General features: G+C 35.2%; 1 protein-coding gene across 6 annotated transcripts in view; it reads right to left on the bottom strand.

Annotated features, from left to right (window-relative positions):
- AP3B1 (adaptor related protein complex 3 subunit beta 1) overlaps positions 1 to 25717 on the bottom strand; it is a 162833-nt gene that overhangs the window by 29114 nt on the left and 108002 nt on the right. For all 6 annotated transcript variants that reach the window (XM_056324410.1, XM_056324407.1, XM_056324409.1 and 3 more), the window contains exons 21-24: positions 24750 to 24822; positions 23802 to 23908; positions 2853 to 3084; positions 218 to 302 (exon numbers count right to left, since the gene is read on the bottom strand). In XM_056324410.1, coding sequence (XP_056180385.1) covers positions 218 to 302; positions 2853 to 3084; positions 23802 to 23908; positions 24750 to 24822 — 497 coding nt within the window. The remainder of the gene's footprint in view (positions 1 to 217; positions 303 to 2852; positions 3085 to 23801; positions 23909 to 24749; positions 24823 to 25717) is intronic.

Genomic DNA, 25717 nt, shown 5'->3' on the forward strand with positions numbered 1-25717 from the left:
AAATGTGGAAGACTGATAATCCTTGTAATAGTAAACCTGAACACTAATTAGGTCTTACTCCTCTGAAAACATCTTGGGTATACATCACGTTGTGAATTGTTGTCCAGTTCTTTTAATATTTAATAAACACCAAGACTGCTACTGCCAAGTAAACTTCCAATATACACTACTTTTGCCTCCAAGAGCAAAAAATTACCCTCCCTTCCCAAGAACTCACCATAACTGGAAACTGGCTGTCTGCGTAGAATCACAGAAGTCAATACCCATCGAAACGGTAATGGATCCTGCAGGCTCAAGGCACTCTACATAAAATAATTTTGAACAGGTAAAGTACACATGCAAAGCAACAGAAGACCCCAGATGTAAACTCCCAAACTTCAAGTAGTAAGAAAACCTTTATTAAAAAACAAGCTCCATAAAAAAGAGCCAACACTTGTAGTTTTATTTCAAGTAGCTATCATGCAAATCTCACACTTGCATGTTTCAGTGACTTTAGATACCCCCTCTTCACAGGCGGTGCACATGAAATGTTGCCATTTCAATCTTATAGTGTTACCATCAACAAAATAAGGATCTGTGTTAGACAAGCTAGGAAAGTTACAGAAAAAAATATGCTGAAGTTACATCCCTTTACTTGTGTACAGAGCCAGCACTGAGATACCCTTTTCAGTAACACCTGTTTGCAAATTTAGTTAATAAAATAGTAAACCAGAAGAATTAGTAATAAAACTTACATTAATACACACAGTAATGGAAAAAGAGCCAAATGTGATAATTAGTATGGTTAGTCCAAAGACTAAACTAATGCTAGGGAATGAACAGAAACCAAAGTATTTCAAGAAGTCTGTGTAAAGCATCGAAAGATTACAGGCTCCAACTCAAATTCAGACTAAAATTTACCAAAGTCTTTGAGCTTAATGTTTTCAAAAAGGCTTTCAAAGGTACCTAGCCAACAAGAAAATACTGCACATAGGGACTTAGGTTAAGTAATTTGGCCTATATCTGCTGGCAAAATCAGGACAATTGCCAACAGTAATTGCAGTGATGGAGGCAAAACTAGACTTGTACTCCAGCAGGAATACCTGTCTACACTGACAATTCTTCTGCTGGTTCCACTGGGCACATTATAGAAAGCGTATTCAAAATGTTGGAAACACAGAAGGTAATAAGAAGAACAGAGCGTATAAACTGAGTTCTAGATAAAGTGACAAAGAATACAGAAAATTTGCAGTCGAGCAAGAAAAGCAACATTTTTGGAAGGAACTACAGATGATATATAGCTTATTTTCTGCAGAAGAAATGAACAGCTTCACAGGACAGACACCACAGTAATGTCTGTCTTGGACAGATAAATACTTTAAAGGGTAGGACTGTTTTATGGAACTCAGGAAGCCTTGACTGGATAACTTATAAATTCCAGTTTTTTTCATGTTTATTACATGAGAGAAGTGAAAACTACGGTTCACTGACTGTTATTGTGAATACAGTATCATCTGATCTGATTTACAGTATTACTAGTTTTCTGCTTGTAAGCCTTTGTGACTTTATTTCTTTAAATGTTTAAAGGGAGGGATTTAAAATAAGGTTGATGGTCAAAACTAACTTGGTATCAGAACTCTGCTGGACTTCTTATCTTGAGGAATAAACACCAAAGAGGTCACTTAACACAAAAATCAGTATCTTTCGTAAAAGCAACTGTCTTGATAAAGTATGATTTTCAAAAAGCAAATAGTTCAAAAAATTTAACTTTAAAATAAACTATAGCATTGTACAATTGCTTTTGTAGCTATCTGGTGTAAATCTGTACAACCTATTCGATGTTAAAAAAATATGTATTTCAACAGCACACAGCAATTTAATACCAAACATCTTTTTAACTACTGAAAACAAAGAATACTTCATTGTTGTGCTTTAAGAACTGGTTTCTGTGTTCTTCTAATGTGATATGGGTTCACATAATAACGTAGCTCATTAAAGGAGAAAAAATGCATCTGAAACACAGGAGATTGTGTCAAAAAGGATCATGTCAATTGATGTTATGAAATAAGAGACACTTTTGTTCTTCCTGCCTATACCACAATGTCCAAAAACAAAGAACTGCTGAGAAAAGAAAGCAGGTTGTGTGCACAGGTACTACCCTTGAGTAAAAGTTGCTACGATCGGTGTTCTTTCTCAGGTTTTCTAGTCTCTTCCACTAACAGAAATTCAGTAAAAATCATGTCGATCAGAGGTCAGAAAGTAAAACAATTTCGGTTAGGGCTGACTACACACTGCTTTCTACCTAGTCTAAGAAGCCACCCTTTGTGGAAATATGGTAGATGCAAACTAGACTAAAACTTACACTTCCACTCCGCTGCCAGAAGTTCAAAAGGGAAACAAAGAGAATGCTCTAAGCCACCAAAAAAATAGTACAACTACAAATGTTCTATAAATCTTGGAAAGAAAATAATTACTAATATATAAATCAAAACCTTATTCTTAATAGCAGCCTGTTATAGCCATCCTGGACTAAGGCTGTAAGAGAATCAAAGTTAGACACAAACATTTTATTGTATCAAACGGAATCTGAACAAGCAGGTAAGCTTTCAGGCACAGAACTTCTGATCTAAGGCATTATTTTCAAAGTTAATTACAAGTATGGGGAAAGCTGAATCAAATTTTTGTTAAAATCAGATTATCTAAGAAAAGATATTGCATGGGTGTGTGTTTATGTACAGATACATACGTATATGTGTGCACACATACATATATATGAGTATACGTATGACTACACAAAACCACCTTCTTGTATTTGAAACCTGACAAAATATTAAGATTCTTAATTTTTATTTTTAAAGATAGGATAGAATTACCTATTGGACTGAATTCATGCATCCTCATGCCTGGAGGTAATTTCTTCTCCTCAATGTGAATATTCTCTATTTTCTGATCAGTTGTATTTGTTACTGTCACTTGCACAGATACCATACAATCACCAAAGATCCCTGGCTGTCTTGAGAAGTGATAATTAGCTGCTAATCCTTTTCCACTCATTCGATGAAGCAGTTCATGTGTTTTTGTTGGCATAGAGACTTGGGTAGCGACCTGTTAAGTATAAAACAACAGTTGGTGAATTTTGTAAGGGAAGAACAGATTAGAGAGTGATTAAATATTACAATTTTCACTCAGCTAGAGTGCCTGCTTCCTAGTTGGAATTTTAGTGAACTAGAAACATGTAAGGACATATTCAAATCCATAAACAAACTGCAGTAATAGATATCAGATAACAGATCTAAAAATAACATTTCTGCTGCTGAGAAACAGCAGCTTTAACTTTGCTGTATTTGCCTTACTTTCCATTAGAAATCTGTTTTCAGTATTTTAACTCTACAATTATCCATTAGTTTGTCAGAGGTTTTTTTAAGAGTTACAGTTAAAACAATTACAGTTTCCAACAAGAAGTCTCTTTCCATTCTATGCATCAGAACTCAAGGGTGACGCCAAACACACTGCATACTGTGAAAGTATACTGAGAAATTGTTGTCTTCTCTTGTTAAAACCACAAAAATGTTGCTTAACAATTACACCGGTAAAGTATAAAAACACATTTCTATGGAGCAGAAGGATGCTGCCACTTTTTTAATAGTCTTGCTGCCAGCAAGCAGTAAGAGAAATCCCAGGGATGTTTGGGTCCATTCTGTCCCGAAGAAGCAGCATGAATAAAAGACATTCAGTGTGTAAACAAATTCCCAGAAGATGCTGCTGCTAAGGAAATCCATAAGCATGAGCTCAAAAGTGCAATAGTAAGGAATGTGCAGAAAACTGCAGAATAGTGAATTTGAATTCTTCGAGCAAGTGTTACGGAAAAGCTAGGAAATTACATGAAAAGTAACACCACATAAACACAACATGGAGGCTGAAAAAGACCAAATGCTCAGCATGAAAAACCCATTTGCCTGGTCAATGCACTATGAGCTACTGAACTTCATCTGTTGGTTATATCTGTTTATGTTTCCATTGATGAGCATCCACCTTCTCTTGCCCTACCCATAGCTCTGAATGTCTTACTAAGTGAAACAGACAACTGCACATAGAAGGATGTTCAAGACTCCAAGCAGCTGTTCAAGGAGAATGGGCTTTTATCTTTCCTTCGCTGCAAAACTCTTAGAAGTTGCTATGTTTTCCTGACTGCCATTTAACAGGGGGGGGCTGACATAGTGAACACTTAAGAATAATATAAGATGGTAAGAGGTGGGATTTAAACCCACAAGGTGTTACAGAAATGGGAGAATATCTAGAAACTTAAAGACTGTAAAGAATCCTGTGGAAAAACTTCAGAAGTTAGCAAGCACATAACAAACTTCATCTTCATCTCTGAGCACCAGTTTCTGAACCGTAAAGCCAGGCTAGTAATATCCATCACCTCCAATGAGTAGATGTAAAGACCAACTAATAAAAGTTTAGAAGGGTGAGCACTTCATTGATGAAAGCTGAAAAAAAACTACACAAGGAAATGAGTGTGTGTGTACTCGGAGGTGGCTTTGGAGTGCATTAAGTTTCACACATCATACCAAATGACAGACAAATAATGAAGGAAAAAATGCAGAAAGGCTTCACATCCCCTTGAAACTCACCACTATGTGACTGTAATTAGAGTATCACATATAGGATGTGACTAAACACTTCTGCAAAAAATTCCATATAATTCACTTCCAACTTTTTAGCTAGTGTTTCTTTCTCTAATACACAAAAACTTGGGTATCAGCTTTTTTAGAAACAAATGAATGAGCTACCCATAACCTTCAGTGTGAAGAGTAAAGGCAGCTTCAGAATACATCTGAAGTGAGGAAACTCCACAACCCCAACTTCGAATCTGTACAATTTGTTAACACTTTAAAGTAAACTGGTGAAGTTCAGACATCATCTTCCCCCTAAAAAGCTAATGTAATGTTCTCAATGACATTTTTAGTTTTCCTGTATGATCAGAAGAAAATACAGCTGTTTACAATACAACATACAGCCAAGTACTTAGACTTCTGTCCCTCTTCAAATAATAGTAGCAATACCACTTGAAGAATACAGACACCGTATTTTCAAATGGAGTATTTTTTTTCAGTCCAATTACTGATCTCTGACAAGCATGAAAATATCTAATATTTTTGTCCAAGAACACAATACAGTGAAATTTTACAAAATCCGTAACAACCAGACATCTTCTTACTCCAATGCCATTTTACATGCATAAATATATGATTAGGGCTACTTTATGTAGCTTGCCTTTGAATTATATTTATAAAATAATGAGTACGGTGACATCCCAGGACCAGACTTCCTGCTAATGCAAACTGAATGGAAAAAGTACGAATGGTATGGACCTCCACAGTTCCTGAAAATTCGTAACATCTTTGAATACAAACCCCAAACTTAAACAGATTAATAATCTGCTTAGATTTCTATAAATAACTGGCAAGGTCAAACTCTCTAAAAACAACTCCGTTGTCAGGAAATAAGAAAGGAGGTACTTCAAATAATAAATATCTTATTGTTACATAGAAATACAATAGCCGTAAAAGGTTATTAGCAGGGTCAGACTAGTACCTATTACCTAAACCATTGCTGAAATAATAAAACTTAGGTTTTAAGATGTAATTTAAATCTCATTTTTAAGTTTACACTTACTTTTTAACTTTTCATGTTTAATTCAATTTGAGCTGTACATACATAAGTTTTTCATGAAATGGTTCACCCATATTTCATTAACAAGCTTGTTCTAATCATGTTAAAACAAGCAATCTGAAGTACACTAGTTTGTGTGCTGACATATAGCTGGTTTTAATACTGTTCATTAATAGCAATGAACACACAAAAAGTTAGTAGTCCAAAGTTCAAGATTTAGATAAATATGCATACACATACAGCAAAAATCCCCCTACACGTCTGAAACCTTCCTGTGATTTTTAGTGATTTTAACCTATGCCCCCTTCAGTGTCACTGATCATGTTTCAGTCTTAATTTCACTCATGAGCCCATTCACTTTTTATTTTCAATATCATACTATACAGAGCAACAGATAGGCAAAGGACAGTCAGAATAATGACATTATGTTTAAAACATCTTCCTTCCTGTAGAACACTAATTTTCAATGGCCTTTAATGTGGCAGTACTAGAAATAAATACAATGTATATATGCCGAACAAAGGAATTTAGTTCTGGAAAATGAGAATTCTCAAGTCCTCTACTTGCTAGCAGGGTTTTGAGCTGGCAGAGACTGGTGTGACTGTAATGTAGTCTTATTTAATGGTTGCATCAGTCTAGTAAACAGCGTGTTTTTTTTTTAATTCTAGAATTCGTAATGTACACCGTTACAATACTTAAAGACACCCATAGGGCATACCTGCAATCACTCTGGGGTTAAAATAATCCTCCACAGAGTTAATAGAACAAGCAGCATCTAGTAACCAGCAGATAATCTCCTACAAATCTCATACAGCATATGTTTAAATAATAGTAGTCGTTTGTGTACCTTTGGATGGTTTATGAAAATAACCAATCAATTCTGCAGACACAACATTATTTCTAAAGGAAATCTATGTGACTCATGATGCCTGCAGATACACAGAGACAAACCACACATATTTTATCAGTTTATTACAGTAAGCAAATAAGCGTGGAATGAGAGTGCACATAACTGTCTACTTAACGCTTACTGAAACATTTATAAGAGCTGTTATCTCCCTAATAACAGACAGACAGTGTGCAATTTTAGAGAGGAGAAAAGCTTCATATTTTTTAACACTTCACTAAAAAGTAACTGAAGAGTGTAAAATGAAAAATACTCTGTGCAGTTAGCTGGTAATGGACCATATTATCAACTCAAGTTAGATTTATAGGATACAAACTAGTCACTAATAGTTATTTTATGACATAGCGTGTCTGCTTTTTTTGGGTGAAGATTATTAAGATTAAACTTGCTAAACTTTTTTTTTTATACAGCTGTTTAGATTACAGAAATAAAAAAAATAAAATACAGACTTGTCCTCCCATCCCATTTCGACTGAAAGCCAGCATGAATTAAAAGTCAATGTAAGGACTCCACAGTGATATCATATGGGAACACTGTATTGGTATGAGTCAGACTGGCCCCCATTCTAACCATAATGACCATAAAAGAAGCTGAAAGCATTTTTAAACTACTTCTTGTGAAAGAACACAAAAGGCAACATTAGGATTTTGCCTCAAAAGTCCCCCACTCATTAATGATGTAAAGGGAAAAGTGCAAGATCACTGAAAGTAGTTTTGGCTTGCTTTATCACAATAGAACTGACTAGTTACAAACCACTGAATCCTCTGCACGTGCTTCTTTTTGCCAGCTAAGGCCTTAATAACTAAGCTTAAGTTAATACAAAAAAATATTTTCTGTAATCATTTAAAATAAAAAGCACTACAGGGTTTATTAAACCTACTACAGAAAACAGAGCTGGACAGACTTTCCTATATAAAGTATTGTATTATAATTATTATTATTGAGCACAAAATTATGTCTGTTGTCTTTTTTCTTTTGTATTTGCTCCTTGGTTTAATAATGCTGTAATAATAAACACAGATTAATTTTTGATCCTGATTCAGAAATGCGTATGTTTGGATAAAACATGTATCATTGGAAAAAATATTTGCTTCCAGGAATGATGATAACTATAGTTCTATTCCTCTAATTTACATTCTGTTAAAGCAGTGGACTGAATCATTTAATCTAAGTAGACCTTCTACTGCCCTCCTATTGGCAATATCCATGACATAATCCAAGAATACCTACTGAGCTGTGAGAGCTATATCCTCTCTTACACTCACTGTAAGGCTATGCTCCAGCAACTCCGCAACAGCTAAGAGAAGGGCTATCACATAGCCCAGCCACATTTACATGATCTTTCAACTGAAGCTATGAGGGCAACTTAACTATAATTTTGTAGTATTAGGAGAAAGATGGAGAACCAGACAAACAAAAGACAGACAACTACTGGCAGGAAACAGTATATTCATGATCTTTTCCTCCATCACCAATTATATACTACTCATAGTCTCAAGGTAATACACAGCTTTTACAAAAATCAATGAGTAATTCATAAAAAGATGTAATAAAAAGCAAACAAAGAATTGCAGAAAGAATGCCAACATCCTACTCTGCACTATTTCAAGAGGTTGTAGCAAATCCCAACATTAGTGCATACTTAAGTCGTACTAATGGATTGCCAAACTAAGAACAGCATCCCTCTGATAGGGGGCACGGAAACCAAACAAGCAAGCAAGCTCAATCATATTTTCTGCAGTCTAGAAAAGCAACAGGATACCAAGATTCAATTTGGACTAATTTAACTTGACATACAGACACTTTAGGACATCATGTCAAATCCTGGAAAATACATAAAATAACTTTCCACCAGCAGCAGATTTAACTGCTCTACATCTACTAAACACCTTCTAAAAGCTGCATCTGCTAGAAAGTCCTTCAGTTATTTCTAATACATCCTAACTCCCTTCTTTTTGCATTGTCACCAACTTTTAGGCTGTACACTTCCCTAAATGATTAATATGTCAATAATGCTAATTGGAAATTAGCATACCAAGGCTCACATCTTTAAAACAATATTGGTTTCAGACAATTCCAGACCTTAGAAAGTTAGTTCCAAACATTCTTGCTGATTTCAACATTGACAGAATAATAGTTTTGTCTCTGAAAAGTTGCAAGGAAAATAAAAATAAAACCCCAAGTAACTCCTACTGATTTTTAAATCACACAGAGATGAATCTCAAACACTTGTATTATTATTGCCCATAATCTGTCTCTGTTAGGCTGCAAAAATTAATCCTTTTCTCTGCCTTTTTTTACTCTAATATTTGTATGGTCTCAAACAGGTATAAAACCATCTTTATAGTAAAAGTAGTGTGTTTAATATAATCTGTGAATCTAGATATGATCAAAATCTTCCATAGTATTAAATTATCCTTTTCCTAATATTTAATGTCCCTTAGATTTTTTCTATCTATAAAATATAACCAACTAGACAAATTTCCAGTAACTCTGTATCACTAAGAAGTATTGCTCTTAGAGCATAAAAATGACTACATGATATAAAGGAAGCAGAATTAGGCCTTAACCTGGAGTTCATGAACAGCAGAAAACTCTGTTACTCCCATACCAGATTAATCAAGCATTTTTAAAATTGTGTGTGCATTTGGTTTATATTTCATATGTAACTGGGGGCCAGTGAGACAGATTGCATTTCGTATGTAGAATAAAGCTTAAAGCTCTGTATTACAACAACACACGGTTTTGTTTGAGATTTGGCATCTTTGCCTTTTCCTTCGGCTAAGCAAAATTAAACACATGAATAATGCAATGAAAATATTAGTGAAATCTTTTAAAAAGCCACACAAGAAAATTTCAGTAGCAACAAAATAGGAATATTCTCATTATTAAGTCAGGGCTATTACACAAATACAAAGGAAAGGGCTGAAATCAGTGTCATAATTACAAGCCACAAACCTTGGTATAAATGCAGGAGTGTACATTCTTTCCCACAGGGCACTCTGAGATCCCCAGTGGAAGGGCTTAAACAGGTACTAAGGGAGAATTTTCTTTTAACTGCATTTGCAGAAAATTCCTACACTCAAATGCTTAAACAGTATCCCAATCCAGGTTTCAACTTCTAAAATAATGGTGACCAAAAAAAATAGTGCAATTTGTATCTGTGCATGGGACACCTCAAGACTTACTATTATTCTGTCCTACGCATGCTTCAACAAAGTGAAAAGCAGATGGTCTGGTGGCTGACACATGTGTGTGACTTTCATCAAGCACCATGATATTTTAAACTCTTTTGCAACAGTCATCAGGTGTTTCAAGAAAAAGGCATTCTCCTAACAGATGAACAAGTAATTTACTTCAATTTAGTGATTCAACCCTTCCACCCATCACCTAACTGGAAAATCTGAGGATTACCTGAAGTAGTTTAAGAGTTAGAAAACCAGAATAAAGTGGCAGCCTCACCTTGTGTCCTAATTATGAATTTGAAATAGGCGGATGCTGCTGAGAGGGATTAATATAGGTTCTGGCATTGAGTCTAAATGACTTCAAAGAAGTCCCTCCAAATGGTTTCTGATATATTACTTTGATTTTGGCAAATAGCCAGTACTCTAGAGACCTCTGGAGTGAAAACATACTGAACCCTACTGGCTATCATATAATTTTACAGTTAGGGTTATACTGTAACAACTCTGCATATTGTTTTCTTCCAACCTGAAGCACCTATAGTTCAAACTTTCCCCTAGAAAAGGTCTCCTATGTCAGGATAAGTGTATAACATAAATTGGAACACTTAACTACAAGGTATCACCTACAAGTCAAAGTGAACTCAGCCTGTTATACAATATATTTGAAATTCAGCACAGGTATTTATGAATGTTAAAATGTAAATTACGTCTTTGCTGGCTTAATACAACCACGTTCGAACCTTGGTTACTATATTGTTGAAGAATGCAACATGTTATTTTGGCTTCTATCAGGATGATCTTAATGCACAGCAACTCACCTGCAAGGACAAAAATCCTACATCAGCAACGAACCTGCTGCACATATGCACTTACACAGCACCTCCTCAATGTGGGTGCAGAATCTCTGCATGTACTACAATACATCTCTTACACATGATGTTGATGTGCCAATTTTCCCTAAATTTTATTTTATTTTATAGAAGTTTTAGTGTAAAAAAACCTCCATGTTCCTTAGTTTGCAAAAATTACAGTTGACATGAGATCATTACTAAACCCACAGCTTTTCTGTGTTGTTTTCCTTAAGCTTCACTTTTTGGCCTTTAAAAGAACAAAAAAACCCCTACCATCTGATACAGTTTGTAGCCTATTAAGGGACAAGGGTTTATTTATAACCAGTTACCTTCAGTTTCTTTGTTTAAATTAAAAATTCAAAAGCATAGTTCTTATTTTGGACTTGGATACAAAATTTGCTGCATCAGGTAACTTACTCAGCCTCCGTGATGACACTTCTTTTCACACTCATTAAGGAGAAATACCACGCAATCCCATCCACACACAGCTCTGAGTAATGTGAGCAACAATATGCACAGCCTACCACAAACAAAAACCCTCATGCTATGGATATTTCTAATAAAGGCTCTATGGTACAGAGAACCTGAATGTAAGCATGCTGCTTTACACAGTAGCTGTGGCCATAGTTAAGCCCCTCAGCTGACTACTGAAGGCAATTAGGCAGGTAATATTTTCTCATCTGCTTTTGAAATTACCTGAGTACTAACTAATACGGAGTATTTCTGCTACTGTCATCTAAATACAAAGATTGTTACTCAACTGAGCACAAACGTAGCAGCAGGAAGACTGTGAGTGATCATTTATTAAAACTTACTGCATTTTAAAGCAACTTCTAACATAAATGTATTTGACAATACTTGAAATTTATTATTACCATAGTAAGCATATGTTGTAATGCTGCTGGTGTTGCACTAGTAATAGTAAAAATTTGTACACAAACCTTTTACAGCCATGAATTCCTGAACTGCATTATACAATTAAAAGATCTATTTTACAGCTGTCACGTTATGTATCTTCCTCCAATTCTTCTGGCATCTTCAAATCAAGAACACAGATGCTATGGACCAGAAGATGGAAATGTTCCCTAATCCAAGTGAACAGAAGTTCAAAATGAAAACTTTCAACAACTGCACAGCAGCCAAAACTAATTCAGGAGCATTCTAGAAATGCTTTTTTTAGTCTTGATATAAGGCACTGTTCAACAAGTCATTAGAAGAAAAGCACACAGAAATAAGATGGAAGTCTGCCACTGAAGAAAGCTTTTTAACACTCATCTCTGATGATACTGGATTTAGTCACACCATTGTTCAACAGCGTTTTCAAAGTCATCTGTCTCTCCAGTACACTCCAGACTCCATGGCATAAGACAACTGAAAACATTTCTAAATGATTCTAGTATCAGAAAACAGTGGCACATCACTTACCAACTTTGTAAAAAACAACCTTAACACAGGTTTGGAGGCAGGCAATGGAGGGTATTCCACCTTCCTGCAACTGTTAGCAAGAACTTTTAGATTACATTAAAATTTGTCTGTATTGACATAATTTGAAAGATCCCAAGTCACCCTACTTTAACAGCTGCAATGCTATTGCCTTTCACTTATTTTGTACTGCTAGCCTGCAAGTCACATGGCAATATACAACTGTCCATGGTTGGAATGATATGCCCTAACAGCAGTAACACCTCTCAACAGGTTGAGTTAGCCCCTTACACAGCTGTTACTTTCAGTAAGATATTTATTTTCCAAAAAAAGTTTTAAGTTATTCTTAAAATTTAGGGACAAAATCCCAGTATTATAATTTGAATATCAGGTGTGTCATTCCATGTGATGATGACTTTTCAAGAAAAAGTGACAAGATGGAGTCTTTACATGCATCAACCGAGACCTGGTTACTTACTTTTTCAAATGTGCCAAGCTAAAAAAAATCATCACTAACAAAGTTTCAGGAATTAAGACATTATGTTAGTTATAAAGCATTTACTCCTACTTTCATCTGTATTTAACAAGTAGAATTTAATTTCAAGGCTTATAGACCCTCAGGATGGTTAGATATATGTGGAACTGTATATTAGGGCAAATTTTGATCCTGATCAGCAAAGTATCTTCTGGTGACATCTTAGGCTTCCCTTTATATTGCTCTGAAGTTCTGCTTTTTGTGCAATCCAAGCTTCAGTTAAGCACAGACCAATCAAGAAAGAAGGTAAACAAAAGCAACTTATGCCTATCACAACATCCTGGTATGTGAAATCATTAGCTGTATTCACAGGCAGTGATTCATATACTTAGAAAAGCTTTGAGACCTCACCACCACTTTGAGACACACAGCTCACTCCTTAAGCTGTCCCCCCTCTGAGGATGAAGGGGAGCTTCAATAAGGAGTTTTCAGCAGATTCTCTACGCATTCTGAATGAAGAAATGACAAAATTTAAAATTATAAAGGATCCCTATGGTTTTTGAGTGTCATTCCTCACTACAAAAATACAAAACCCCAAAACTATATTCAGTCATACAAAAAACCTCCGTGCGTATTCTGTAGGCCTAGCTGAAGGAAAGAGGCTTCTAAAAAATATATGCTACAATATCATGAATCTTTGAAGGCAGAGAATATGTAGAGTTGTATTTTTATTAGTTTCTAGCCAAGAGCTCCAAATTTTAATTCCTACCCTGATGTATAATCCTCAGAATATCCACCATATTCTCATAGTGCTATGCTGCAGATGACATGCAAAAGTCTTAACATCAGAAAACTGTTTTCTACTTTATCAGTTTTACGTATAATACCGAGCAAACAAATATGAAATACCATAACTTGTTAAACAGCTATCACATGGACTGGTTTAACAAAAAAATAACCCTTGCTGAACCATAAAAAAGCGCAATGTATTAGGTATACAGTTGTAATGATGTTGAACTGACTGTTAAGCATAGTTAATATATGTTACACAAGAAAATGGTATCGACAGCCTTCTAGGTGCTGTATAAATTCACATTCTATTTCTATTATAATTCTGCTTTTGCAGTTAAACTTTGTCATAGGATCATCATTTACTGTTACCCTCTGAAAATAAAGTGAACACTGATTAGCACATTTTCTGGCACATGTCGTGTCTCTGTCACTAAACAATGTCTTAATTTTAAATTCTGGTTCAGAATCACTGCTTTGACAACTACTGTCACTGTTCAAGGTCTGCACGAAGCTTCAAACTGCATATTATCACCCATTGACAAACTCGACATTTTATGAAGGGCCCCTTCTCACACTGACTTATCCTCCTTACCCTGTGTAAATAAGTAACAATTCATTTCATAACCTTGACTCTGAAGTCCAACCCTTCCACCCTCTTTTTTCTTCTTCCTAAACAACTGACAAAGAACAAGGAAGCTGATTGAAGGGGTCCATTATGTATCAACTTAAAGAAAGGTAAAGTGATTGATGAAACTAGCAGTCACCTTCACTGCTAGCTACTGCACCTGTATCCTTTTTGTCAAATGACCTGAAAATCCTGCTGACAGTTTAACATTCACCACAAGGATACACTCTCTAGTCCTGTAGTTTTGAATATTTTTATTTGCTCAGAAATTTATGGGAACATTTTCTGAAGATGGAAGTACCCATTTAAAAATTAGCAATTTGTATTTTTCTTCCCATGCATATTGTGCTTTCTAATAGTGTACTTTGCAAAACTGTTAAATACTTGCCAGTAAGCTGGCAAACCACAACTCCTCTGCAGGTATCACACAGTTAAAATTATTCATGTTATGATCAACATTTCAGTAAAATTTGCCAGCAGTAATAAGATAATCTCAGTTTATTTCCTTATCACACCAGTTTCCAGGTTTCAGACTAAGTTTTGGAGCTTTTCATCAACAATCATTTAAAAACAAAAAAAGCAGGTTTTTTAAAGATATTTTCAGTTTTTAAAAAATATCCAGCTACTTTTATACAATTCTGGGTTAGCTGATCAAGTAAAACTTCCTTTTAGGTTGCAAAAAATCAGTAAAAATGCCAACCTCAAACCATTCCTATGGTACTGGAGCTGGTCTACTACTCTCCATATGAAATAAAATCTTCACTGGGAAAGTGACAATTGAAAGGCAGGAAAACCTCAAAAATAATAAAACCCCCCTGCTTTACTCTGTGTGGGACACAGCACCATTTCCTTTGGGCATTTATTACCTGTTAAAAACCAATCTTTTGGTGAGTGGCAGTTCAGGGTTTTTGAGAGCAAGCTGCAATATTTCTTCGGGTCTGCAGAGTCATAATTAAAGCTGAACTGAGTGGAATTGGAGAGGGAAGGTCAGCGAGGTGCTGTATGAGAGATGAGGCTGGGCTGATGGGCACCAAATGAACAAATTATGATGGGCCCCACTCAATGTGATGAGGTCAAATGCTTGTTTCTACCCACTGACAGTTCAATTTCCCTGAAATGTCTCCCGGTTCTCTATGAGCTAATTATGAATGAAAAGTTATCAACTGCCCTCACCAAAAAGAGCTTTCTTGGAGCTTTTAATGTCAAAATATTGTTAGAAACACATGCTAGCCCAGCTTTTTAGCCAAACAATACCCAGGATAATCTAAATACCAGTGTTATACTATATACTTTTTACCTGCAGTAGAGACGTAAAATATTCCTCAACTGCTATTAGGTAAAACACATACCTAAGTCTTATAAAGCAAGCCTGTATTAATATTACCATGTATTATCAAAAGGTACTGTGATTATAGCTTTGTATAGCATAAAGGACATAACTTTCAAATATTTCCATATTAATACTAATTCCCAAGAAAATACTGCTGGATTTTTGAAGTACCAAAGCTCAGCTGTATTCCAGCATCCACGTATTTCATCACAGTTTTCAGAGTTGTCTCTTGATTGCCTTTGTGAAATATTATCTTTTGAAAATCCAGGCACAGAGGGTTGCATATACTTCCAAAGTTTTAGATAAGCAGCACACACAGAAATTTTTAAATAGACTATTATAGAAGGTGGATCTTTGAAGTTAGAAGAGAATAGCAAAGTGAAAGGACTTTAAAAGTTGGAATTGAGAACAGGAGTGTCTGAGAAATTCCAGACTACTTATTTGCATAGAGTGATAATTTTGAAGACTTATTTTGCCACAATTATTTACTACTTTAAAGTTAAGGAATGACAGTAGTCTAATGCTTCAATTTAGAATGCTGCCTGGCTTTCTTTTATTACAAAGCTGTTCCTCTTTAATGAGTTTACTTGTAAGTCAGAAATTTTAAAGGAAACTCCTACGAAGAGGTGATCAGAACTTTACTTTGCAATGTACTAGCCATGTACTTGGCACTGCACAAGATGGGACTATTAATTCTACCAACTTTTAAATGATACCAGTTAATGCAACTGCAGGGTACACAGTTACAACAGGATGTAAAGTCAAAGTGTATCTGATATATACTGATTTAGAAACTAAAATTACTTCTCAGATGTTAAAGAATATCACATAAAATGAGTGGAGATAATGTAAAGGGAAACAATGTTTTCTAGAAATTCAATATAATTTTAAGGTTGTTTAAAGAAACTGGCTAAATAAGCAACTGCAGAAGAGTAACAAATAAATATTTAATCACAAAGTTGAAGCATTCATCTATGTGGCTAGCATAGATAGCTCTAATATAAAAGCAAGCCTGAAGGTTTTCAGTATAGCACAGTATTAAATTTATCAATATAACAGTTGCTGTCATTGTAGTTGGCATACTCTCTTATTAGACACACTGTTGATCAAGTGTTATTACAACAACAAAAAAACCCGCCTGTGCTGTACAGAGTTTTCCTGTTTAAGTACCACAATTAAGAACAGAGAAATGCAATTCATTCATTACAGAACCTTTTGAGGAAGTTGATTTTTTCTAATTCTTATTGTAATTGCATTGTTCTAATCCTGTATTATAAAGGCAGCTGCTTGCCTATCATTGGTACTTTCCTCGTTAATCCTGACTCAGTGAATTAACCTTTAATTACAGCCGTTAAAATTGAAATGAGCCTCTTGTCTGGCTGGGGCTGCCCCCTTCCAGTGCATGAGACTGATGAAAATTTTTAGGGTCAATGAATATGTCCCATGTCATGTCTGATAGATGCTAAAGATGTGAGGAGGTAAATGTTACCTTAGAAAGATGTGGCTGAAATTTTTAAGAGCTAGGTTTTATTGACAAAATAAAACAAAAATACAGCTTGGGTTAAGGTTACCTCTCTTCTGAGTTACACAGCATAACACAAGTACAGACACACTCCGTTTTACATACATTACCACACTAAATATTTAAGGAATAACTTATGGAATCATCATCATGCATTACACATGCTTGTTTTTAAACACCTAGCACCAACTCTGTTTACAGCAGTCATATTTTAAGGAGCACAACATATGTATTTTTCATGTTGGAGAGAAAAAGCATTACTTTAAATTCTCTCACAGATCTAATCAGTTAATTCTAAAAAGGTTAGATTAGGTTTAGGGGCAAAAAAAAAAATAATTCAAGAGTCTCCTCACAGTAACGTATCTACAGTAGGTTTTCGGGGTTTTTTGCCACAAGACATCCTCCCCAGTTTAAGTTGTTTTATAAATAGGATTTAAATTGCACTTTACTTTGCAATTTTAGTACTTCTATGTTTAAATACAATATTTGAATATTGTTTAATCTTTTTCACTCCCAGATAACAAAACAGCAAAATAGCATTGAATAAAGAGCATTACTGTTAATCAAAGACCTGGTTCCTCGGAATACAATTTAATTAACATACAAGTTGCTAACTAATTACACATTATATTTATATAATTATACATTGTAAATAATTTATAACACAAATATATTTCATATAATGTATAGATTATATATAAAAGAGCAAATAAAAGACCCAGTCTGGAGAATATCTAGTACTAAAACACAGAGTAATCAATTAAATCAATGAGATTATACATATTAATAATATACCTCTCAGACTGGGTATACTATTATCTGGGCCAATATCTTGTACCAGAAACTTGTTTCTGACTCAGAAGATTATGTTTGAACTTCCAAATTAAATTCTCCAATTTATTTAAAATAAAAAAAGTTGAAGGTACCTAATTCTGAAGTGTAGAGCTTGTTAAATATTTATGCATTTAATAAAAGGCAGGTCTTTTTAAGGCTTCAACACTAATAAACACCACAAATATTGATAAATTCATTTATAATTAAAGTGAAATGACACTTCAAAAAATAGTGTCAATAGCAGTTTTTTCCCCAAGCTATCATTTTTAAAAGTATGTGGATGCAGTTTCTTGAAAGGACATTACAACTTCCAAATACTTGCTGTAACACAGATATTCTATGTTACCAATTTAAGAACAGCTTCTTATACAGTACATTTATATAACCACACAAAAATTAAATTAAGTATGCAGGAGGTCTTTGTTTCATTCCTTCTTCTATCTTCTGTCTTGTCAATGGTTAATATCTGCTGATGAGCAGCTACATTCATTTGTAGATCACCCAGTGCTTTCCCAAGGTGAGTAAGCATCATTATCCTCATTTTTCAGATGGAAAACTAAAAGATTAAGTTACTCCCTCCAGATCACACAGCAAGTAGTAAGCCAAAAATAGAACTCATTTTCCATATGTAACACCCAGTTCTGTATCCACTGGACCTCACCGCCTTCCCACAAGCCTCAGTCACACCTAATCAGCTGCATAGCTGAATTTTGGGCAGCACCAAGTGAAAGTTGCTTTTTAACTCTTTAAATTTAAGGCTGTGTCTTTTCACTTGATTCATAGGTACAAACCTCCCCAGGCACCCTACTAACATGACATTTGTAAAAAGTGGTTTCAGTTAAGCCTTATGCCAGTTACAAATCTTGTATGGTACAGAGTAGGGGAAAACAACGTAGATACTTCAAACTGTTCCGCATGGAAAAAGTGCCACCTTAAGAAATGAATCTGGAGAAAAACAATATGCAGAACTCCAAAAACATCTCTGCTCCATGTGCAAGTGTGGTCAACAATGCAAGTAATTTATAAGCATGCATAGGTATAGTATATATGTAGACTACCTTGCAGTGCACTTCCCCCTTCACACTGCCCCAACAAACCTTCCCAATTTCAATCTTTATATAACAAAGTGGGCTTCAGAAGTATAATGAAAACATTTAATGCAAAGGAAAACGCTCTACTGTGATGAGGCACCAAAAAGATAAGACATTTCTTACAGGAAGCTGAAAAACATGAGGGCAAATGGTAAGCTAGAAAAAAAATAATAGAATGATACCAAGGATATACCATGTTATAAATAACAAGCCTGTGTTATCCGAACACAAAATCACAGATCTGACAGATGTGGCTAACACTGAAAACTAATTTAAAAGAAACATCTTTTGCCTGAATAAAAAATTTTAGAAGTGTCCTAAGAGGGACTATTTATATATTTATATGTATTTACTGAAATATTAAAAGAGTTATTTAAAAAACAATGGTAGTTGATCAAAATTTCTCTGAGAATACAGGGCAAAAGAGTACCGAAAATCTAGCTGAACCATCACACACTGTCTACTGCTATCACAAGTGATTGCACTACATGTCTTTCATGACATTAACAAGTTAATATTTCTTCTGATACTGCCATTCCTGAGCTAAGAACTCAGACTGGAGCTTATATGAATGATAAATGTATCTAGTTATAGAGTAATTACTGCTAAGAAAGCTCTGAAAAAATAGAGCTCATGAAGTTGAGTGCACACCAATAACTATTTGGAAGAACTACTAATCATTCCTCTACTGTAGGATTTTGCAAATTCTTAAGCACCTCATGCTAACCTTTCCTGCAAACTGCAGACCACACTAGAGCCATGATATAATCCATTATTGAAATCCTTGCATTCCCGGTACTTCTAAGAAGAGGTCCTTCACACAGGAGAAGAATATACTTCAGAGTCACTCTTAACACTTGCTACAGTGGAATCAGAAACAACCTAAAGGGACAAAGCAACCTAAATGGTAAGAAAGTTTTCCCTTGTACAGACTACCTCCACAACTTTAAAATTAAAATACCATTTAAGGTTTTCTCCTATTCTGAAAATATCTCCAGTTGAATATTGAGGGAATTAATGTTTACTACTCCTCAAGTATTCTGTAAGTGTGCTTAATTTGAAATTAAATGTATTTATCACCTAGTTTGACAGGTCTGCAACTCGACCTTGACTTTTGTCAAAAGCTATTATTTCTGCTCTATGCATCACCACTCTAAAGAAGTTCTCAAAGTAGATCTCAGTCAGGAGTTCTGTAGAAGACATGCGACAGAAAATACAATGATTTATTCCTCCTTTCCTAAACAGTTTCTGGGGAACTCCGAGTAGTAGGGAACAATAAAAACACATAATTGGTAATAAATACTACGAAGATACTGAACATGCCAAATAAAACCTAAGTAAAGCAGTACCACTTCTACAATTATACCATAATCCCATATAAACAATAATTAATGGAAACAATGAATATGAATTGTTGCATCAAATATTTTTGTAAGTACCTCCTCACTACAATGCAAGTCTTTCCCTCATTTGCTACATGCTTTTATCATGAAGTTCTCTTACACTCTTGACTTTTCCCCTGAATTATCCTTTATTTGGGGTAGGGGAAACAATTTTCTCCCCTCAAATCCTACCCAACCCAGCCCACACTTCCACACTTTTTGCCCTATCCAACTGCTGCTACCATCAGAGCTCGCATTCAGCTGTCAATTCTCCCTTGCAATAACATTGCTCTAAATCAACAAATTTCATGCTACCAAAGCAGTATTTTCTCTCACTGATTTTGTGTTTAAAAGTATGTGTAATTTTTACCAGTTAACTACTACATGCAGCATACTCAGGGCTCTACACACGTAGAAGAGTAGTTGCTTGTACATTTTTACCATCTAAAATTCTAATGAGAAAAGAACAGGTGGTTCAGCTTTTTTTCTTGTGTGATTGTAGGAACAGATTACTCCCCTCTTTGGCTTCTCCCAGATACCACAGCTCTCCTCTTCCTCCTCTCACCATTCCTGCTCAAAATAGTACTTCTTGCAGCAGATTATAACCCTCCCTTGTCCTTACGTCATACGTGAGTTTTGCTTTCCATTCCCTCTTCTCTCACTTCATAACCTCCCTTTACGGGACAACACCCATTTCTAGTGTTTTCAAATAACCACTTTACACTGACAGCTTGCAGCTTCCTCTCACCTATTTTTCATTGGCACCACAACTTCAAATATCTTTCAAGCCTACAAAAGTATCCATCTAAAACTCAATTGACTCCACATGCAGTTTCCCCAACCACTTAAATCTACTTCTCTTGTGTACACACCCTGAAAAGCCTCATAGTAGCTGCTGGTGACCTCAGTTACCTTGGTTTGTTTGAGCCACCTATGGATGGACTACATGTACTAGGGCAGAAGCACGCACAACGATTTACAATATATTGCATCCAGTTTGAAGAAAGTTACCCATAAATTTCCAGAGATGTTTGGGTTTCCTGCAACAAACTATATAATATGTGTGCGTGCATTTATACAAGGGGGAAATATGCTATATGTAAACATGAATCATAAAAACAAATGAGCTGCAGAACAAAGCATCAGGTTGTGCACTGCAGTTTCTACTCAAGGATATCTTGGGTTTGTGTGTTTAAAGAGACCCACACCATTACTGTAAAACTATTCTTGTATTTATGCTTTCTATAATGTTCATCAGCTATGAATTTGGAGTTACAAGTTTTCTAAAAGCTCTATCCAATTACAGTGCTGAATGATTTGAATAATAAGACTGCCTGACATATTCCAAGATAAGTGGCTGCTACATTTCTTTGATATTAGGGTCATATACTGTACTTATCTATTTTTACTCCATGCTCTCCATTGCCTAGTAATAAATTAATTTCTCACTGTGAGTTTGGCATGTGCCCTACAGTTAAATTCATTTTCTCTCCCACTGAAAGAAGAAAGAAGTTTGACAACTATCTTCCTTATTTTTAGAATTAGTAATCACAGATTAAAATCAAAATACTATTTTAAGAGGGACATTGCCATGTGAAGTCTTAAAAGCTGGGTTTTTACTTTCATTTCCAGAAAATTACCTGAAGGTGCTCAACAACATGTGACAACACTTGTTTAACTACTTGCATGCAAGACTTTTTACAATATATGGATATCATTTGGAAGAACAATTTTTAACCTTAGCATTTCATTTTTGTTGGTTCCTGGTGCACAAAACTCAGCAAAGGACCTCATGTACATCAGCAATAATTATCAACAGCAATGAGAGTTGAGCATAGATCTGAAAATAAAATACAGCCCATAACATGTAATCATTATCCAGGCAGCAACAATTAGTTCTTATGTGATGTGGGTTGTTTCCAAAGCAGAGAGTACAAGGAAACATTCCAGCTTCTTTGCTGGTCACATGTTTTACCAGGAACTCAGTGGTACCAAGAAAGAGGCATTTTGCAGGCTCAACCCTTTCACGCAGAAATTCTTTTGCTGTTTAACCTACACTTTCTAGCTCTTTCTACCTAATACTTCTATTTCATTGTAGCTACTTTCTGAAGAACGGGGAGAAGCAATTTAGAAAATGAACAGTGGCAATCATGAGGAAAGCAAGCATAAATGTAGGAGTGGAATATGTATTTATGTACTGTAGATTATGAAAGGACTAAAGACAGTGGCAAACAGAAGCAATGTTCTCAAGTATCCAACATTACTGACTGCTATCTTTAATTTACCCTCAAAGATTATAAATCTGAAGTAAACCAAAGACACCAGTCATTCTTAAGCTAATCCAGAGCCAGAAAAACAGATGATTGCCTGTGTTTTGAGCTGTTAAAGCCATAAAGGATGGTAAAGAAGCAATCATGGGATTAAAATCACAGGAGTAACATCACAGTTGTACTGAAACTCAGGCTCGCTGCCTAATGCTGCATATTGCACTGCAAAAATAACATGGAAGAGAATTTCTGGCATTTTCAGACTGTGTGACACATGAGTGACTATGCACCAGGTAAGGTGACTGCATGTCCACAGATTGTTACTGCTCTGCTTGAAATTTAAATGGTATCACAATTTTCTTTGATAAGGCTAACATTCAATATTATTATCTGAAAGTCTACCTTTTCAACACCAAATTTTAAATCCTGTAAACATGAAACTGAATCATCAGCTAGGATCTTTTGTTTCTTGAGTCAAATCATTCATGCAGCTCCTTTATGTATTAAGTATTTGATTTTGCAAATGCATCACTTCCAAATCCAGCAGGAAGTACTTTACTAGCAATTATCAAAGTTGCAGTGTAGGTTCTATATGCCACTCTCATGCGAAACAAGTCTAGCTTAAAAAATGCCTGTGCCTCTAATATTTTTTCTGGCCACTCCCATCCACTTTCCTAAGGGTAAGTACCCTATGTTCTCCTGTTGCAATTCCTCATTAAATTGCACATTTAAACCGGACAAACAAAATAACTAAAAACCCCCAACTGCTAAAGAAGAACACAACAAACTACTATCCTTTCCCCCAACAAAGGAATGACCTCTACCTCCATGACTTTGCTAACCTTAATTATACTTATAGTTTTGAGATTCCCTAATGGAAAGTGCTACAAAGCAGAAAGCACTAACAGAATGAATCATGACACATACTGATACACCACTGATTGTAAATCTATACCCTTTTTATTTGCACCCAAGGGCTATGCTTCGTATACTCATGAAAAATGACTTCCAAGTAGCAGAATGTCATAATTGGAGGCATATATGGTAAACAAACAGGCTGAGAAATAACAGGTATGTGATTTTCCTGTGGTTTATTTTTGATAGTGTAGCAACTAGATGACTTGCAGTATTTGTATAGTTTGGATACTTAATTTGTGAATTTAAGTTTCCCTGAGGCAGACAAAAAGACAGATTGAAAGAGAAGGTTAAAAATCCTTGAAAGCATCCTTCTTAGACATGTAATATTCATACTTTTCTCCATGTTTCAGAATGTAATTATTACAGATTCAAAAAAGCTGCCAGAATTGCATGTAAACCAGAACTTCATACAAGACTTCAATAGGTGAAAGAACTTTTTAAAAAATCACTTCAATGATTACCTCAAAAACATGTGAAATGCTTAATTATAAGACACACATCCACCCCCATATACCCATCCACACCACTTCTTAAAGGCTACTTACATCAATGACCGATGAACTTGACAGACTTAATCCCTCTAGGTCTGCTGTTAAGCTTGGGGACAACAGAGCTGCTGCAGGAACTGCCATAGGAGTTGTCACAGGACAGACTAGAATTAAAAAAGGCAATTGATACTTAACTTTAAAAACATTTAAAACACTGGGAAGGACAACGAGCTGTTTTTATTATGTGTAAAAAGGTTTTTACATCTTGATCTAATTATCATTGTATATGTGTTTCTTAATAGCAGAAGATTATTTTACAGACATATAGCCCCAATACTCAAAATAAGCAATGAAAATGTAAGTAAAACTGGTGTATATAAAAACACAACTACTTTGTCCTCCTTTCCCATTTTTTTCTCTATTTTATCTTTCAGTGTGATCCATATTATGCAGCGCATTTTCATTTACAAGTTATGGGTGAAGTACATATTAATATGATTCTAATGTGTTGCACCTATAGAAGTAAACTTGAAGAACAGCGCTACAGAGCATAGCCAAACAGCAGTGCCAGCTTTGCCCTACCCTTCCAAGGGTTACATTTCACTGTTTTTCAGAACTGTGAGTTTTCGTATCTTATTACAGTACCATAACTGGTTCACAAGTTGCAGAGTACAACATCCACCAGCACCTAAGAAAAAATGCCCCCTTTAACAGAAACCAAGTCCAGATATACAAAAATTCTTAAAATAAATGTTTTACCTATCAATACATTTTAAATTTTGAAACAATTTCTCAGTTCTAAATCAAACAAAATCACATGTTGTAATAACTGTGTTTAAAAATAAGTTGATCATCTAAGCAATTTTATTTTGTCAGGAAGCTGGTAAGATAAATGAACAGAATCTATGTTTCAGACATTTAAAATACATTGAATTAACTGAACTGAATTTATGCCATGGGAAAAATAAGGCATAAAATAAGGCAAAAAAATATCAAGGTACTTACAATCATCTAAATCTAAGAGAAACACATCTTGTTTATTTGGAGCTTTTCTATCTTGCACTGTTGTTTCTTCTTTCTGTCAAAATACAGGAATATTTTATTTTTTACCATATCAGCAAAAGAAAAATCTTTAACACTTTTATAAAGGAAAATGTATTTTCTCTGGTGTAAAAGAAAATTTAATCCATGTTCAGGGCTGGTGTTCAGAAAATTCACCTAGTGAGAAAGATTTCTTTGTACAGGTAAGCTGAACCTAAACTCCACATTTCAGTTACATTTACTCCTCTGAAGCCCACGTTCCTGTTTAATATTAATTATAGTTGCTAGTCAAAGAAACACTTTGGTGACAGATCAGTCACTTCTGTTGACACCATTAAAAACAGAGACAGAAAAATATTTTTTTGAAGACAAAAGACTTGGGTACTAACATAAAAAACAGGACAAAAATAATGCAGTAAGAAAGCAGTGTTATTTGCACTTATCTAGGAGTATGGAATCCCGTCCCATAATCTACTAGGATTTTACTTAATTGCTAGACAAATAATAACAAGTTGATCTTTGTCACAAAAGAAGTTTTGGTTTTAAGCATCAAAATGAGTACTAATAATAAGGATTGGCAGTACTTAAGAAAAGAGTATAGCAGTAATAATCTCAGTGACTTGGCAAACAGAATTTTTCAACAAAAGTTTTTTCAATATGGCTAAATAAAAAGTTCTAAAGCAGGGGTCCTCAAACTTTTTAACCAGGGGGCCGGCGCGTGGATGCAGTAGCAGGCAGTCATCTGCGTCTGCTTGGTCCCCCCCCCCCAAACCCTGGCAGGGGGTGGGTGGGGCAGGGGGGTTCTGTAAATACCGGGGGCTGGATTGAGGACCCCTGTTCTAAACAAATCTAATGAGAGTGAGTGTTGGTCATACCTACAGAACACGTCTATACAGTGATGATTCAGAACAGAATTTAGCGCAATATGGACT

The sequence above is a fragment of the Falco biarmicus genome, chromosome Z (assembly GCF_023638135.1).
Source record: "Falco biarmicus isolate bFalBia1 chromosome Z, bFalBia1.pri, whole genome shotgun sequence".
Classification (NCBI taxonomy): domain Eukaryota; kingdom Metazoa; phylum Chordata; class Aves; order Falconiformes; family Falconidae; genus Falco; species Falco biarmicus.